The following is a 16,374-nucleotide window of genomic DNA, read 5'->3' on the forward strand; positions in this document are numbered from 1 at the left end:
CGTGAATTATGGTCCTGCGTTAAATCGACGCAGGGCCTACGCCATGGGTCCGGCGTAGGCTCTGCGTTGGTGTAACGCGGAACCATAAATCAGCCCAGAGTCAAGCAGAGGGAGGAGTGGAGTTGTGTAACGAAGTGCAATTGAAAACAAACCCTCGGATCGATTATCAGCACTGACGTATGGTAGCGCAGCTATGGCTCTAGTTCTGTTTTTATTACACCAAGTGGACATAATACAAATACAAGATACAGACAGTGGACATACAGTACAAACAACAACAAAAGACAACGTCGAGTTTCAATGATGTGTGTGTGTGTGTGTGTGTGTGTGTGTGTGTGTGTGTGTGTGTGTGTGTGTGTGTGTGTGTGTGTGTGTGTGTGTGTGTGTGTGTGTAAATAATGTAATGAACGTAAATAAAATTGAAAAATAAATAAATAGATAATTGTCATACAGAGTGATGTAATATAGCACGATATAATATAAAGTAATATATGTAATACTATAATAGTATACAATAATATATCCTAATATAACATAATATAACATAACAAAATGATATCACCATACTATAATATAAACCAATATAATAATACTATAATATAACATCCCATGAGATCTCATAACATAATATAATACACTATAAAACAATATGTACAATACATATGACAATATATATGGCAATATATATATGAAAGAATATAAAAGGATATGTATGAAGGATATATATGTATATGTGTGTATATATATATATATATATATATATATATATATATATATATATATATATATATATATATATATATATATATAAAAAGTCTTTGCTATTATATATGTAAACTTACGGTATATATTTTAACCTTATTGGTCCTCCTTTTCTGTTTTTTTCTGGGTTAGTTTTGCTATTGTTTGCTTGTTTGTATGTAGGACAGGCATTAATATAAGCACTGTGCTTCTGCCTGTGCCTTTTCAGTCACTATTTTTTCGATAATGTTGTGTTCAATGTTTGTAGAGTGAAGTGACTGAATAAAGAATTTATATCAATAAATATATCACGATAATGCCAAGAATAATATTTAGAATTATAATTGGTAATATATATATATTGCAATGAGGGGCGAGGTTGGGCCGGTGTTCTGCCAATTTCTGCTGCTTTGCCAAAAAATGCTACCTAATGGTTTTCTACCTTTGTAGAACTACAATTTTACTGTGTTTTACTCCCTAGCCCACTTCCTTTCCCCCTAAGTGGTCCTTGTCGCTTGCCAGGCCGTTATTGTAAATAAGAATGTGTTATTAATGACCTGCCTGGTTAAATAAAGGCGAATGACTGTCATGAATGAATATCAAATAAAGCGATAGAATAGTGTTCTTTTTCTCTTTATCGTATAATGTTCACAAAGTGTAATGCAATTCATGTCATGGGTAGTGTATTTTGAAGGATCAAATACTCAACATCCCATATTATCCATTTTACATCAAGAAATGCAAGAAATGACGCAAACTTGGAAAATAGACTGTGCGCATGCGCAGAACCACAAAGTAGCATTTCTCGGCAGGGAGCATGGATTGGCAGAACACCCGGGCATCTGTAGTTCGTGGTGGTGAGCATGTAGCGGAGACCGCTTGCGTGGATGCCTCCACGTACACACAGAAGACGTCACAGTCAGACGTTTTCTGCAACGAGACACCACATCATCTGATGTTAATTAACTTAATTTTCATTGTCCATGACCTTAGTGTTCTATAAATTGACTTTAGCTCTTAACTAATCATGACAAAAGCTACTATTGGACGAAAAATGTATACACAGAAGCTCAGTATCAGTAAGGCAATCACAAGGATGCAAAAGTAAGTCCTTTATTTTACCCACCCCAATCTCAAGAGTAAAAGTGTAGTTATTACCAGAGGCATAAATCTCTAAATTCTCAGCCTTTTAAATACCGTGTATAGTCACAAAAGGCTGCAGATGGTTGTGCAGCTTTATTGTACCATCACATCAAGCAAGTAGTTGAAACAGATGCTTCGATTGCCTTAATGCCTCAAATAATCCCCCCCTCTTTTTAAAAAAAAATAATTGCAGCCTTATACAGACATCCATGTACTTTGGTGGAGTGAGTTCAGTGTTAAATTCAGTTTTCCCTGCTGTTAAAGTACTGCTCGGGAGTTATGGTGCACCATGGGAAGAAAATACTTAAGATCACTGATCACAAAGGATATCCTTACAACCCGTTTATTGCACAAAATAGGACGGAACATCTCTGGTGATGGTTAAACACCTTAAATATAAACATGACAATCATAATAATCTTTGTATAAGTAATCTCTCATGTCAGACTATTATTGAACATCAAACCAAAGGCAGAAAGGAGCCAACACACAAATGACAAAACAGTCAATCTCAAAGAAGAAAGAAAAGAAAAGAAAAACAACAAAACAGCTCTTCTTCCATAATTTGGGCCAGGTTGGGCAACACCAGAGCATGAACAGAACTCATTAAGTCAAAAGCTGTGAAAACCTTCATAAAAAATCTTGGAGGTACTGTTGAGGCGTGGCTGTCCAGTATGAACAGGTAACTTGTGCTTAAAAAAAGAGGGGAAAAAAAAGGCGGCTTCGCATTGATGTGTGAATGTCAAAAACTGTTTGGATAACCAAGGGCGATAAGAACTTCAATAGAACAGACTGTATAATGGATGAGTGACTAAAACACACAAAAAAGGTCAGTCTTCTTAGAAAAATAAACACTTCAACAGTACAGGACAATAAGTCTTTATTTTGTATTACAGAGCAATTTGGTAGGGGGTTATAAAAATAAATGTCTGTTTAATTTCAGACTAGTTTTACACACATTAGAAAAGTAAAGGGTATGTGGGAAAGCAAAAATAAAAACAAAAAACAAACATGAAAAGACAAGGAAAAAGTTGGCACATCACTTGAACGACAAGGCAGACGAATCTCTGCTCCAGACTGACTAATCATGGGCAAGGGAGTATTCCTCCGTCCACATGTAGAACAAAGTGGCAAAGTCTGGTGACCCAGTAGCAACGGACAGGGATGCAGGATGTCAGCATCGCCACAGATCCCTCTGGGTGAAGCTGCAAATGGTACAGGTGAAAACTCCTGCGCCTGATTTCACATGAACCCACTCAGTTGTTAGTTTATTTGATCCTCAAATATATAGATGTTGTTTGTCGTCGCCACTGCGATGATTTTGTCCTGGGGATGCCAGGCACTGTGAAGGATTTTCTTGTTTAAGTCCAAACTATCCACGGTGAATTCATCCTTCTTGCGCTTGCCGCCCACACACACCTTGCGGGGCTTTAGGATCTGCATGGGCTTGCTGTTTTCGCGGGATGCTTCTAGCATAACGTCCCCCTTCTGGCCACGTTCAAACAACCGGAAGAAGTTGTTGTATGAGCCGGTCAGTACCACACTAGCAGAAGGGACAGGAAGTGTGTGTTAGAATTGTTTATACAATCTAAACAATATACCACATGCAGAGCCGTCTGGGAGATTTGCGAGGCCCTGTGCGAAATGGCCGGGGGGGGGGGGCCCTCGCAAAATTTTGGGGTTTTTCGGGTCGGATCGGGTGTCTATATGCGCAATTTTAACTCTCCAATTAGCAAAATACTGGCTACCTTCCCCTGCCTCATCATCATCTCTTGCCTCGACGCAGGGCCCCACGGCTGCTTGAGACCCGGTCGGATCGGTGATTTTTGTAACAAATTTATCAAACGAGCCTTTCAGAGAGGCATTAAACTCTTCCATTTTCTTTCGTTTTTTTTTCTTTTTTCATCCCCCGATGGAAATTTCCTGAATCTGTCTCGTTCTCTCGACATTGTGTGACAGTTTGTTCCAACTCCACCCGTCTGGATCAGAGCAGCTTGTGTCTGCGCTTGGTCTGATCAGTTGTATTGAACAACAGACACGCGCATCATTGCACATATATTTATTGATATGCACAGACTAGTACATTTAGGTCTGTAATGGAACGTGACTGTTGATATTTATAAGGGAAAAAAGGGAAAAAAAACGAAAAGAAAAAAAAAATTGAAAAAAAAAATAAAACGCCCATAGCGCGAGGCCCCTTGGGGCGCGAGGCCTCGTGCGGTCGCACGGGTCGCACACCCCTTGCGGCGGCCCTGCCCACATGTATATCTAAATGATACCCAGAGTAACGAAAGTTGAAAGATCCAACTAGGTTCCAACTTGTAGATGTCAAAAGGAAGGCATTATTGGAGATCAAAGCATTTTTCAAAAGGTGATGTGCATGTACCTGTCGTTGCCATTCCAGCAACATTCAAATTTATCAAAGATGCAGTCGTTCTCGTAGAGCGAGCACAGCTTGTTCCTCAGGTAATCATGAACCTGTAACGACAATGATACATCATGATTTCATTACATAATGAGAACCAGTTGGGTGAAAAAAAAAAACAAAAAAAAATGCTTTTCACTGCGAGTACTCTCTCACTACTTAAAAATTTAAAGTAATGCAGTGCCTGTCCTCACCCCTCCCCCCAAAAAGTCAGGCTATTCATTGGGCTGCCTGTAGCTATAGTTACAGCAAACATTTGCACCGGCATCCTTCCGATAAGCTTCTGCAACTCCACATTTATTTCCATCAAGATTTTGTATTTATGGTGGCAAAGTTGGCCCGCTGCACAGTCTTATCCAGCACATCCCACAGAATCTGAATGTTGTCAAGGTCTGGACTCTGATGGCCTATCCATGTGTGATCTTAGAATATGCCTTTGCCATCAGGGAAGGGAAAAATTGATGGAAAAACCTGGTCATTCATTATATTCAGGTAGTCAGCTGATCTCCTTCTTTGGGCTCATAACGCTGCTGAACCTGGACCTGACCAACAGCTGCAGCCTCAGATTGTAGCACTGCCCCCACAGGCTTGTACGGTAGGCACTAAGCATGATGGCTGCACCACTTCATCCACTTCTCTTCTTACCCTGATGCGCCCATCACTCTGGAATTCTGGGTAAATCTGGACTCAAACCACATGACCTTCCATTGCTCGAGAGTCCAGTCTTTATCCTTCCTAGCAAACTGAAGCCACTTTGTCCAATTAGCCTCACTGGTAAGTGGTTTTCTTAAGGCTTGTTTTGAGGTTTCTGACATGATTGCTTAAGTAATTCTGTAATCACTGTATCCTTTAAGAGTTAAATAACTTGTTGCCAGCTGGAACAATCATCCATGCAGTAATTATTCAATCGGACGCTCTAACCTATTATTTAGTTCAGTCCAGCTGGGGATTCTTTTTTCTTCTGAACAGGCAGTATATTTGCAAACCTACGTGATTGAATCCAAGTTTCTTCTACACAAATGCCAAAAACACAAACTATGTTTGTGGTGTCTCCTAGTGGTCACTTTATGGCACTGCAAGGACTGTTGCGGCTTCACACATGATGCATTTTGAAGAGATTGGAATAAAATTAACTCTTGTGTGACCTATTGACCCCCTATCCTTTACATGTTTAATGGCCTGCAATTAATCAATTGTTGCATATGTAGGGAAACATGAACAAAGCTGAGAAAAACAAAACTTCTGTCTTCAATAATTTATAGAAATCTCTCAAAACAATATGCCATCTGAAATATGGTGCAGCAGAAACTGAGGCTGCCACTGAAAACCAGGGGAACTGCTGCTATGCTTTGTGGTCTATCCGTTAACAGGATCATTAAACGGTCCTGTTAGAGTTTGGTCCATATAGTTCTTGATGCATCGGTTTTTATTCATGGGTCCACCATAACACACTAGTACTATGCATGTGCCCATCATTCACCTGATAGGTCTCCACTGGCCTGTTTTCCATGTTCAGGTCCCAAATCTTCACAGACAAGTAGTCTCTGGTCATTATGTAGCGTCCATTGTGGCTAAATTTCACATCCGAGATTGATGATATAATCTCAGAGAAGAAGGAGCGGTTACTAGGATCCTCTGGCTCCTCGAATACTGAACAAAAGAAAACAGAATTATAGACACATCAGAACTGCAGCACTGTCCTAACATCTAGTATGAGAATGTACATTTAAGAGTTTAGCATAACAAATGCAGTACTTTATCTACCCATTGTGGTAGGAAAAACTCCACAGTAAGTACTTACACTTGGAGTGCTGGTCGCATAGTGCTGAAGTTCTCATATCACACAGACGAATTGTTCCTTTGCTGCTGCTGTAGACGAACGTGTTACACTGGAGAGGATGAAACTCTGCTGCTGTGATCACCTCCGTTAGCTCTTCCATGTTGGCCGGTTTGATATCAACAATATCTGAGGAGCATGTAGTTTAGGATGGGTACAGCTCTCATGCTCTGAACTATCTTTATCATACAAGAACATAAGCATCATGCTCATGAAACTCATGATCCTTTATCTATTTTACTGGTGATAAATCTGTCTTCAGATGACCCCATTCACATGTCGTAAACAGTTACTGGAATAAGGAGGTGAACGGACAAACATCCTCACGTGTTAAAGGATACTGAAACTGCGGTCAGTGATCTCAAGGTTCCAGAGGTTGATCCTTAGATCATCTGCAGACAGGTACGTTTCATTGTCACTGTTGACTGAGATGGAGTTGACATGGTAAGTGTGAGCATTGGCGAACACCCTCCGAGGACTGGCTTCCACCATGAGGTCCATAGGTATTAAAACTGGTACCTGAGTTAAGAGAAAAACAAAATGAAACATAATCTCACGTCACGATGAAAGAAAGGAGTTTCGAGTGGCTGAAAGTTGTTCTTTTTGTCTTCATGGACTTAACCATACCAAATAGCAAGTCTGTCTTTGAACATCCTAAAGTGAAGAACAAGCAGCAAGTACCGAGTCACTTTCCGTGCCGTGCGGCACCTTGGAAATGATTCCGGCTTTTGCGAAAGCTGAACAACAGTCCCAGCAGACACGTCAGCCCACGCATCTACAATCCATCAACAGTAAATGACGGAGCTCGCCGCCGGGCAGGCCGACCTCCTCGCCCGCGGGGAGGCATCGGCTGCCGCTCGGGCGGCGGTTCCTCCGGAACGCACGGTGTTTCTCAAAGCGCTCCCGAGGGAGCCGCAGTGAGAGCCCCCGACAACACACATTCGGCGCACTGCGTCATTGGGCGCGCTGCACATTTTGAAAAACAAAACTAAACGTTTATAAGCGCCTAATGGTCTCGAAAATACGGTACAAGAAACCTTTGAATCCTGGTTGTCTCTCAATAGTCTTTTTCAGGCATTAACCGGCAATGGATATTCAAATAAATAAGATAAAGTTAGAAAAAGTTAGAAACAAAAGCATAAAGGTGTGAAATTAGTTTGTACTGAATTTGTTGGGTACCTAGCAACGTTAAAGAACTCATAAAACTATACAGATTTATCTTTTTTTCCCTTTTGGAGTTGTTACCATAGCGGGTCATTGTATTCGGTCTTACATCGGATGCCCTTCATGTCGGATCGGATGCCCTCCTCATTGATCTAGGTTTGGGACCGGTACTGTAAGTGTTCGGGGCAATTACATAAGGGACATTCTGGAATGTGCCAGGGGATCGACTTTCAATCACATTGTCTTTGCTTACATCTTATGTAAAACTTCTTGTGAAAGCATATAATGTGATATAAAAGCCTAGACGTATTAATGTACTACCTTGAAAATACTTGAAATACTACCCTTACGTTTTGTGATTTTGACTGACCCGCAGTGAAGTGACAGTGTTGCGATCTTTGTCTCGTCCATCCTCTTCTTTGAGATTATATCCCTCCGGTCTCCTGTCTCGTTCACTGATTTTCCACAATTTAATAGTCTTATCTGTTAAAAGAGAACAAAAGTGCATTAGTGACAAATAGTTAAATACTCCAGTTTTTGTTTTTTTTTTTTATTCTGGGAGGTGGAGACCTTATAATTTGTTTTTTCTTCAGTAGCTGATGTACAGCACAGATTTTATTAAGTGGTTTGAGACCTCCATAAACTGATTTTCAATGTTCATATCTAATAACCTTTTGAACACTACTGAATAGGGGTGTAACAATATATCGTGCCACGAAATTTCGCTATACAAAAACGTCACGATACGTGTCGTGGAGGTGACAAAGTGTATCACGATATTGGGTTATTAATATTAATCTATTGTGTTGACTAGTAACGCGCATCCGACCACGCCTCGACACGCGGACCAAAATCTTACTACGCTCAGAAGAAACTAGTACAGTTTTGCGGTCTCGTTTTGAGCTCTAAACTTTTACTTATGTAAGTCTGGTGTAGAGTTAAGCCTTACCTTATTAAATTAAACCTTTATCGGGTCGTGAGTAGGATAAACACGGGGACAACTTCTGCTGAGTTCCAGTGTACTTTAATGTCCCTCAACAGTGTAGGATTTTAGAACATCAACACAGCAGCTAGTGCCGTACTGTGGCGTATCACTCCGCCCAATCTAAAACAGACTAATCACTACAGATAAACTGACTAGTGTCATTATAGTCCCTGATTTACATCAGAATATATTTATAAAATAATGAACCCTGAATTACAGAAATAACCTTCTTAACAAAAATAAATCTCCTCTTACACTTATAAGGTGAGCATGAATCAATCTTTTTTATGATGTAAAATTGTATGTATTTATTTACTTTTATTTATTTATTTAATTTTAGTTGTTAAATTTCTGGAAAAGAAAAAAGTCGAATCATACATGAGAGAAACTATTCAGTTTGTGGCAAAATATTTGTACTTGTATGAAACTGAAGATGCATAATGCAAACCTGACATTTACTTTTAGTTCAGTTTGTGGAAAATGGTTGGCCTGGCTTTCTCTTTAAAACTTAAACAGTTATAAAGCATTACAAACTGTAACAATAGGGCAAATGCACAGCATTGTTTTGTATCTTTCAAATAAAAGACAATTTTTTCCAGTCATATGTTCCTCATTCAAGGTTGTTTAAAAAAATACTGCTATAATATCGTTTTGTATCGTTATCGTGACCTCAATATCGTGTATCGTACCGTATTGTGAGATTAGTGTATCGTTACACCCCATCTACTGAAGGATTTATAAATGTCAGTATAAAATAATGTGATACGCAATGGTCCCAGAAATTAAGCCAGTGGTTGGAAAAAAAAGAAGCTCAAAACCAATTTGATGATGTCATTAAGTTGAATATGAGACATGCAGTTGTGCTGAGCCAACTGCAGCACTTTATTTTATTACATATCAAGTCAAGTTCTTGTTCATATTTGAAGTTAAAAGGACAATAAAGAAAATTTATCTGAATAAATGGTCCTAATAAAAATAATTGTTTAAAATCCAAGTGAGCATGGAGTTTTGCACTGAAAAAGTATCCAATGACAGATTTACCATTAGTTGACAACAGGAACTGAGCGGCATTCTTCTGAGGAAGCCAGCGAATTTTGTTAATCTTCTCTTCAATTTCCAAACTCTTCAAGTAGTCAAACTCAGGCTCATGGCTCTGGAAGGTGCTGTAAACACTGTACTCGCTCCGTAATTGAGGGTGATTCTTATTCTGTGAAGATCATGACGAAAAGGAAAAAACAGAAAAATAATCAAGTATGAAAATAAATCATGCAAACAACTCTCAAAAGCAAAAACAACTGTTCATCATTTGATTATGTTAAAACCTTTGTTTAAGGAGCTGAAGGACTATGATCATTGGGTGACCCCCTATTGAATTAAATCCCCATATACTCATTTAAAGAAGTCCAACATACAACTGTACCTCTATTTCCTGCTGGAAAATGACCACACGCCCACCCTTGTCTCCAGTGGCCAGGAACTCCCCTGTGTGGTTAAACTCAACTGTGGATATAATGTCAGCTGCAGATAGAGGAAAATAAATACATAAATAAATAAATAAATAAATAAATAGTGATAGAAATATGAGGGATGAGAGGGTGAAACTTCCATTTGGCAATACTTTGAAACTGGTGCACGATAATAACAAGGATTTTTATAATGGAGTACACCGACAAACAACTCAGTTAATGTCACAGTATGTAGAGCAGCCTGAAAATGATCTGTAACAGTTTTTACTTTCAACCCCCCCCCCCCCAAAAGAAAACATTGGTTAGGACTTCACGAATCCCGGGGAAGGCCAAGCTATGCGTTTTGGTGTGGAGAGTGATGGACAAATTGACCAATCACAGTTTGATTTCAAGTGGGCAGAAATAACGTTGAAATTGTATTGTAGATTGATGATGCGGATGAATGTATTTGTCAATGTGTTAATGATTTCTAATGCACCGTGATTTCATAGCGCTGACATGGTGATGACATGACCCTCGGTGTCCGTGTCTGCAATTCCTCAGAACAAGCAGTGACCCTCAGAAGCTCCTGCAGAATTTCAAAAAGACTGGCTGCCACACACCGAGACGGTGGTCAGCGGTTAGGTGAGACATCTATATATTAAATAATTGAGACGGCATTTCTTAATTTTCTTCCTGGTCATTAAATGGCTCACTTCTCACTCAAAAGGCATCTTAAGTCAGCGACTCCCAAACTGATGAGAAACTACTTCAACAACCAAAAGGAGGAATAAAAAAAAAAAGAAGAAATCAAGCTACCTTTATTTAGGCACTAAGCTAGCTTTCCAGCCTGAATGCATCTTTGAGCAGGTGAAGAGACAGAACTTCACAATTCTTCATTACTTACAAATATAATCACACACTTATTTAAGACGGGAGGACACAGTAATTTGATGAAGTACCAGATGACACGTGGAAATCAAAATACTGTCAGGTCACAACTCTGCCAACACTGCGGTTTACGAGCATTGGAGATCAACACACAGAGCAGTGAGAAATACAGCTCAACACGTGCAGGAACTGTACACGGTAATACTTTCTCTCACATATTATCAAATTTAAGCACCACCTCTTGTATTATAAACACTGTTAATTTTTTGTACAGTGTGTGATGCATTCATCTAACAACCCACCGGCTGATCCTTGGAAATGACGGTGGCGTTTTTTGCATGATTTCATAGCCCGCAAATAAACAGCCCACGGATAGCTTGTCACCATCCGTAACCCAAGAGCATGCCGTCCTAATCCTCCACTGGTGCGTTTGTGCAATTTGTATTGCTTTCTACTTTCTGCCATTCGTCCACATCCTTGTCCATGAAACACCTTCTCCTTAAACAGCTTTGGTGGCCCAACTATAAACACAGTGATCACAGAGTTGTTTCCTTTTGTAATACCGTCTCCAATTTAAAAAACAAGAAAGAAAATAAAAGAACATACTACATTTATTAAAAGCTCTTAGCCAAAGAAACTACCTGAAGGAATAATTTATAAAAATGTAGTAACATTCAAGTAAAAGTGTGGAAGAATATGTTTTGTGTTGATCCACGATGTAGGGGAATAACCCATATATTGTACTATGTGCACATGTGTATTTTAGCCGTTTTCAATCACAAGGTCTATTTTCCTGGTTTTAGCGTTTAAATTTGGGTCATCCAGAATGACAGTCCAAACAATTTGCAAAATATTTGATGGCGTGTGAAGGGATGACACCTTGAAACAAAGTAATCCAAAAAATGTCTGCAACCCCATCTAAACAAAACTGTAGTAGTGCATATAAAAAACACATTTGTGGAAACTTAGTTCTGGCTAAATGTTTTTAAATTACAAGTAACCAGTACCTCCAGGTTGCATTTTAAGTGCAATCAAAATGATTCGACCCCTACTGCAAATTAGGTTTATTGGCAAAATGTACAAACAAATTAAATAGCTAAACACAACTAATATTACAAGTGGTTTCTCTGAACACAAAATGCCCTTAGGATCAGGGTGGATTTCCTATAATAATACAAGCCTTCATATTTCTCACAAATGGTATCTTATCATAAAAATGCAAAAGCATTACGTTTTGTTAAATTAAGAAAATTAGGCATGTTAAACAGCTGCCTGCTCAATGTCTTCAACCCACTGAACATTAAATCATACACTAATGCATTTTTGGAACCTTACTTACCAAGTTTAACACTTGTGTATTTTGTTTTTTTTTTTAAACAGAGCTCATACCTTCAGCAACGTCATCATCAATAGCTCCTTTCACCTGAGAGAAAGACCACTGCATGTCACTTCCAAGTCCTGCAGGAAAAATAATAAGAATAATCATCTTTATGCAACTGCACTCATGACCTACCTACATGCTTATGAAGCTAAGAAAAACACAGACTAAACCGAATGCTTAACATTTTTCATGACGTTATGTATCAAACCACCAAATATGCATCCCCCCTTTTATACTGTATACAAGTTATTCAGAATAATAAACAGAAAGCCTTTGATTCTGTACCTCCAGGCAGTGAGGGATAAGTCAAATGATTCTCAAACTAAAGTCAAAATCCTGTTGCAAAATTGCACGCAGTTATACATGTGGTAACATCCTCTAACAATTTCTGCAATTCTACCCTCAAAGTAGAACACTGACATTTCCAACTCTCTGAGTACAAACATTGAGATGTTATTCCACACACAGGTGATTCTTGCTAAACCAGTTATGTTACAGGAAGACTAGTACAAATCATATCCATAATGCCAAATGAATTCCAGACTGATGAAACAATAAGTGAAGTCAGTCAAGTCTAGTAAAATTACAAAAAAGGAGATGCTTTGAAACCAGGCTCTTGTGATAAAAAGACATCACCTGAGCACAATCACACATAAAACACCATGTCCCCTATCTGATAAAACCCACTCACCACAACATAGCTCATGGCAGGAGAGAACTGAACCCTGCCATCTTTAAACACATGATCTTGTGTTTTCACACAATAGAAACGTGTCTTGTCAATAATGATGTCCTACACACTGGAACACATACAGAACCATGACATCTATATTCAATAATGATCTGAAACAATAACCCAAGAGAGGGCTGATATACTGTAGTATATCATGACTACGCTGTATAAAAATAATACTTATACCACTACAGTCACTCTGTTGTAGATTTGTTTGACATTCGTATATATTTTTTTGTACATAATGAGACATGCCCTGTTCATTTTTATTCTATTTTAGGTCTTGTTCTATTTGAGATTTTCAACGTCTTGCGCCCCTCGGGGATGAATAAAGTTTTCTGAATCTGAATCCGAATAATAACATTCTAAACAACAAAGTAGTGTTTTATGAGAAAATTGTCTAATCAATTACTTTATTTTACACACAAGAAAGAGCACCATTATTTCACCACCCAGATGGACCAGACTCATACAAAATATATATTTATTTTGATTCTCGTTTTTACCTGTAAATATAAATCAGTGTTAACAGGCACCTCTGACCGCAACTACAACTACACCTGCTGTCATATCATAGCAGGCTGCTGTCAAATCAAGACCGACTACATAGCTTTCTACCTCGGTGTCTCTCCTAAACACAAGTTGTTTAATAATCCTCTTTTATCTAGCAGCTCGGATGCTGCCGGCCTGCTAGCACTGCATGTGGACCAGGTCACGCTATAAGCCCGATTTATGGTTCCGCGTTCAAACGACGCAGAGCATACGGCGCACCCTGCGCCGTAGGTCTGCGTCGCTTTAACGCGGAACCATAAATCAGCCTTAATAAGACCTCGTCAGTGAACCGTGCTGCAGGGCAGCGCGGATGCCGGGCTTTAGCAGGGCTTTAACCGGGCTTTAGCCGGGCTTTAGCCGACCCGGTGGTGTGAAATAAAGCACGGTCGCTGCTGGCTGCTCAGTTTAATGCTCATAACTGCCTCACCTGCCATGGCCAGACCGCGGAGCTCCGCCTCGGGCAGTCACGACCTCCCCTGGTGTGGAGGTGTCGTCGTCCTGCCGGGTGTTTGAGGAGCAACAGCCGCTCTTCCCCCCGACTCCTGCCTTGTGAGCCGCTGCCGCCACCGGCCGGCAGTCCAGTCCACTTCACTTCCTTTCACTTCCCTTCACTTCTCTTCACCTCACTCCCTCCGGGAGAAGATCTTCCGCACGTGAGCCGAGGGCTCTTTATAATGCGCGCGCGCACACGTGGCCCAGCGGGATGATGCGGAGCAGGGGCGCAGATCCCGGGGGGGGGCATGTCCCCCCCAATTTCTGAAAAACATGAATTGTCCCCCGCTATAAAAATACCCTAAATTATTCAAACTTGAACAAATGTATTATCAGACTTAAAGGTTGAATATGTAGAATATTTATTAAAAGTTTATTTCTAAAAAAATAATACATCCACGGTGCGTTTTGAGGCGTACAGAATGAAAGTATTGCTACTCCATACATTTTTTTTTTTTAGTCTGAATTAATATTTTTTAAATATTTGACGAGCTCGACAATGACTTTTTGTCAACAAACCCTTAAAGGAGCATGAGCTCCTTTTAAGAAATGAGACTCATTAGCGCCACCCTTCACCACGACGGCCGTCGGGGGTACTGCAGCCAACAGTGAAGCCGGCACAGGAGAACGGGGAGAACGCACATGCAGCGTCATTTGCAGACACCTCCGCAGGACAGCGCGGGAAATTCGGCCCCACAATTGCAGCACATTTGCAGCACACAGCCTGTTCAAGGCAACGGAAAAGATACGCTAGAGGGCTTATTCTTTTTGGTTTGGAACGCTTCATCTGACATTATTACTAGAAAACTTAAAACGTATACGAATTTTTTATATAAATCCTGCCTCAATCCTGCCTCATGCTCCTTTAAAATTATGATTTACGAATATAACAGTTAAAGGAGCTTGAGGCAGGATTTATGAAAAAAATTTGTATACGTTTTAAGTTTTCTAGTAATAAGGTCAGATGAAGCGTTCCAAACCAAAACGAATGAGCCCTCTAGTGTATCTCTCCGTTGCCTTGAACAGGCTGTGTGCTGCAAAATGTGCTGCAGTGCTGGGGCCGAGTTTCCCGCGCTGTCTTGCGGATGTGACGTCACATGACGCTGCATCCTTTAAGTAAGCTACTGTTGGCTGTTTAGGACAAATAAACAAGAAAGGTAAGCACAATAAATGATTCCCTGTGCAGTATTTTTTGGCGAGCCTTTACTAATTTATGGCATGGTATGAGTCTCATATTGGCAAAAAATTAAAAATTAAAATCACGTTGGTGTCCCCCCCCAATCCTGACATCGGATCTGCACCCCTGATGCGGAGGTGCACGCGCACACGCCTTCAATTCAATTCAATTCAACGTTTCTTACTTAAAAGGGGGAGATGTTGTGTAAAGTTAATCCAACCCTTTACAGTACAGTATAAGCCTGGTTATGTTTCAGCCAATCAGAGGGCTGGTTGTTAGTATGTAGGAACCGGAATGGTTGTCAATGGTTACTGTTGCTATGGACGCTGACGTAAACGTTTTAACGGCAAGTCACTCCCTCTGTACCCCGTTATTTTAAGATAGATACACTTAGAATAACGTAACACTGTTTTTCTGAATTAACGAGATAATTATCTCAGAATTCCAAGAAAAGTTTTAATTAAAAAAAAAATCAGCTCTGTTTTTCTGAATTAACGAGATTCCTCACAACTTGCACGAAGCTGTCATTCACTTGAGAGCTGGATTTCATGAAAGCAAACATGTTCCGCCTGTGCAGTTTAATAACATTGGGAGATACTCTTGTCTTTAAGTTATATAGATAGATAGATAGATAGATATAGATATAGGGACGAGTGTTGCAAATTAGCATTCGCTATAAATTCTATGATACAGGCATCAGATAGCCATTTATGTCTATGTTTTCTGTATCTGTCCCTTCCAAATAAACAAATTAATGAATGAATGATGGTATTGTTGTTAGTTTGTCGACTTTGCGCAGGCACCTGAGGACTTATCACGTGAGAGCTTTCTGTGTGTAAACTTGATATAGTAATACAAAAATGAAGTATATAAAAAAAAAATAAGGCTGGAAACATATAAATAATGATGCATGGTACTCAAAAACAAGATATCTAAAGAATATGTGGATTATTGAATACTAAAATACATTGATCTAAAAAGATACAGGAAAGAAAAACTCAGCCTGGATGAGATACCATGGGATATGAATGCGGGTCATTTTTGACCCATGTTGTGCATTAAAAGGGGTGTACTTATTTTGTGCATCAGAGGGTTAGAGACATTTCAAGAAGAGGTCCATAGTACCATAAAATTATACATACAACATAAACGATATGAAAGACAACAACAACCACAATACAGAAGACTTAAAAAAACAACAGTGACACAAAAAAAAACAGTGTCCAGCGCAAGTGTACAGACATGAACGCCAGTGGTTCCAGAACATAGACGTGAACCTGACTGAGCTAAGTACAGGATTCATTCATTCAATTTTCAATTCAATTCAATTCAATTTTATTTATATAGCGTCTAATACAACGAAAGTTGTCTCTAGGCGCTTTCCAGAGACCCAGAAAATAAACCCCCG

General features: G+C 39.6%; 1 protein-coding gene across 1 annotated transcript; it reads right to left on the reverse strand.

Moving 5' to 3' along the window:
- Positions 1–1,956: 1,956 nt before the first annotated feature.
- LOC133455412 (serine/threonine-protein phosphatase 2A 55 kDa regulatory subunit B alpha isoform-like) lies at positions 1,957–13,934 on the reverse strand. Its single transcript, XM_061734444.1, has 10 exons — positions 13,725–13,934; positions 12,021–12,089; positions 9,716–9,813; positions 9,337–9,502; positions 7,681–7,793; positions 6,488–6,665; positions 6,111–6,275; positions 5,790–5,959; positions 4,271–4,362; positions 1,957–3,427 (listed from the first exon to the last, which is right to left on the reverse strand). The coding sequence occupies exons 1-10, from the start codon at positions 13,729–13,731 to the stop codon at positions 3,148–3,150; spliced, it is 1,338 nt and encodes a 445-aa protein (XP_061590428.1). The 5' UTR covers positions 13,732–13,934; the 3' UTR covers positions 1,957–3,147.
- Between the last annotated feature and the right edge of the window lie 2,440 nt (positions 13,935–16,374).

This window comes from Cololabis saira, chromosome 11 (assembly GCF_033807715.1).
Source record: "Cololabis saira isolate AMF1-May2022 chromosome 11, fColSai1.1, whole genome shotgun sequence".
Lineage (NCBI taxonomy): Eukaryota > Metazoa > Chordata > Actinopteri > Beloniformes > Belonidae > Cololabis > Cololabis saira.

Excerpts from the sequence above, each read along its gene's own strand:
- LOC133455412 (XM_061734444.1), bottom strand. Across the intron at positions 7,794-9,336 it reads GTTCCTGTTGTCAACTAATG|ATAAGACTATTAAATTGTGG; the intron begins GTAAATCTGTCA and ends CTCTTTTAACAG. Across the intron at positions 5,960-6,110 it reads ATGCGACCAGCACTCCAAGT|TATTCGAGGAGCCAGAGGAT; the intron begins GTAAGTACTTAC and ends TCTTTTGTTCAG.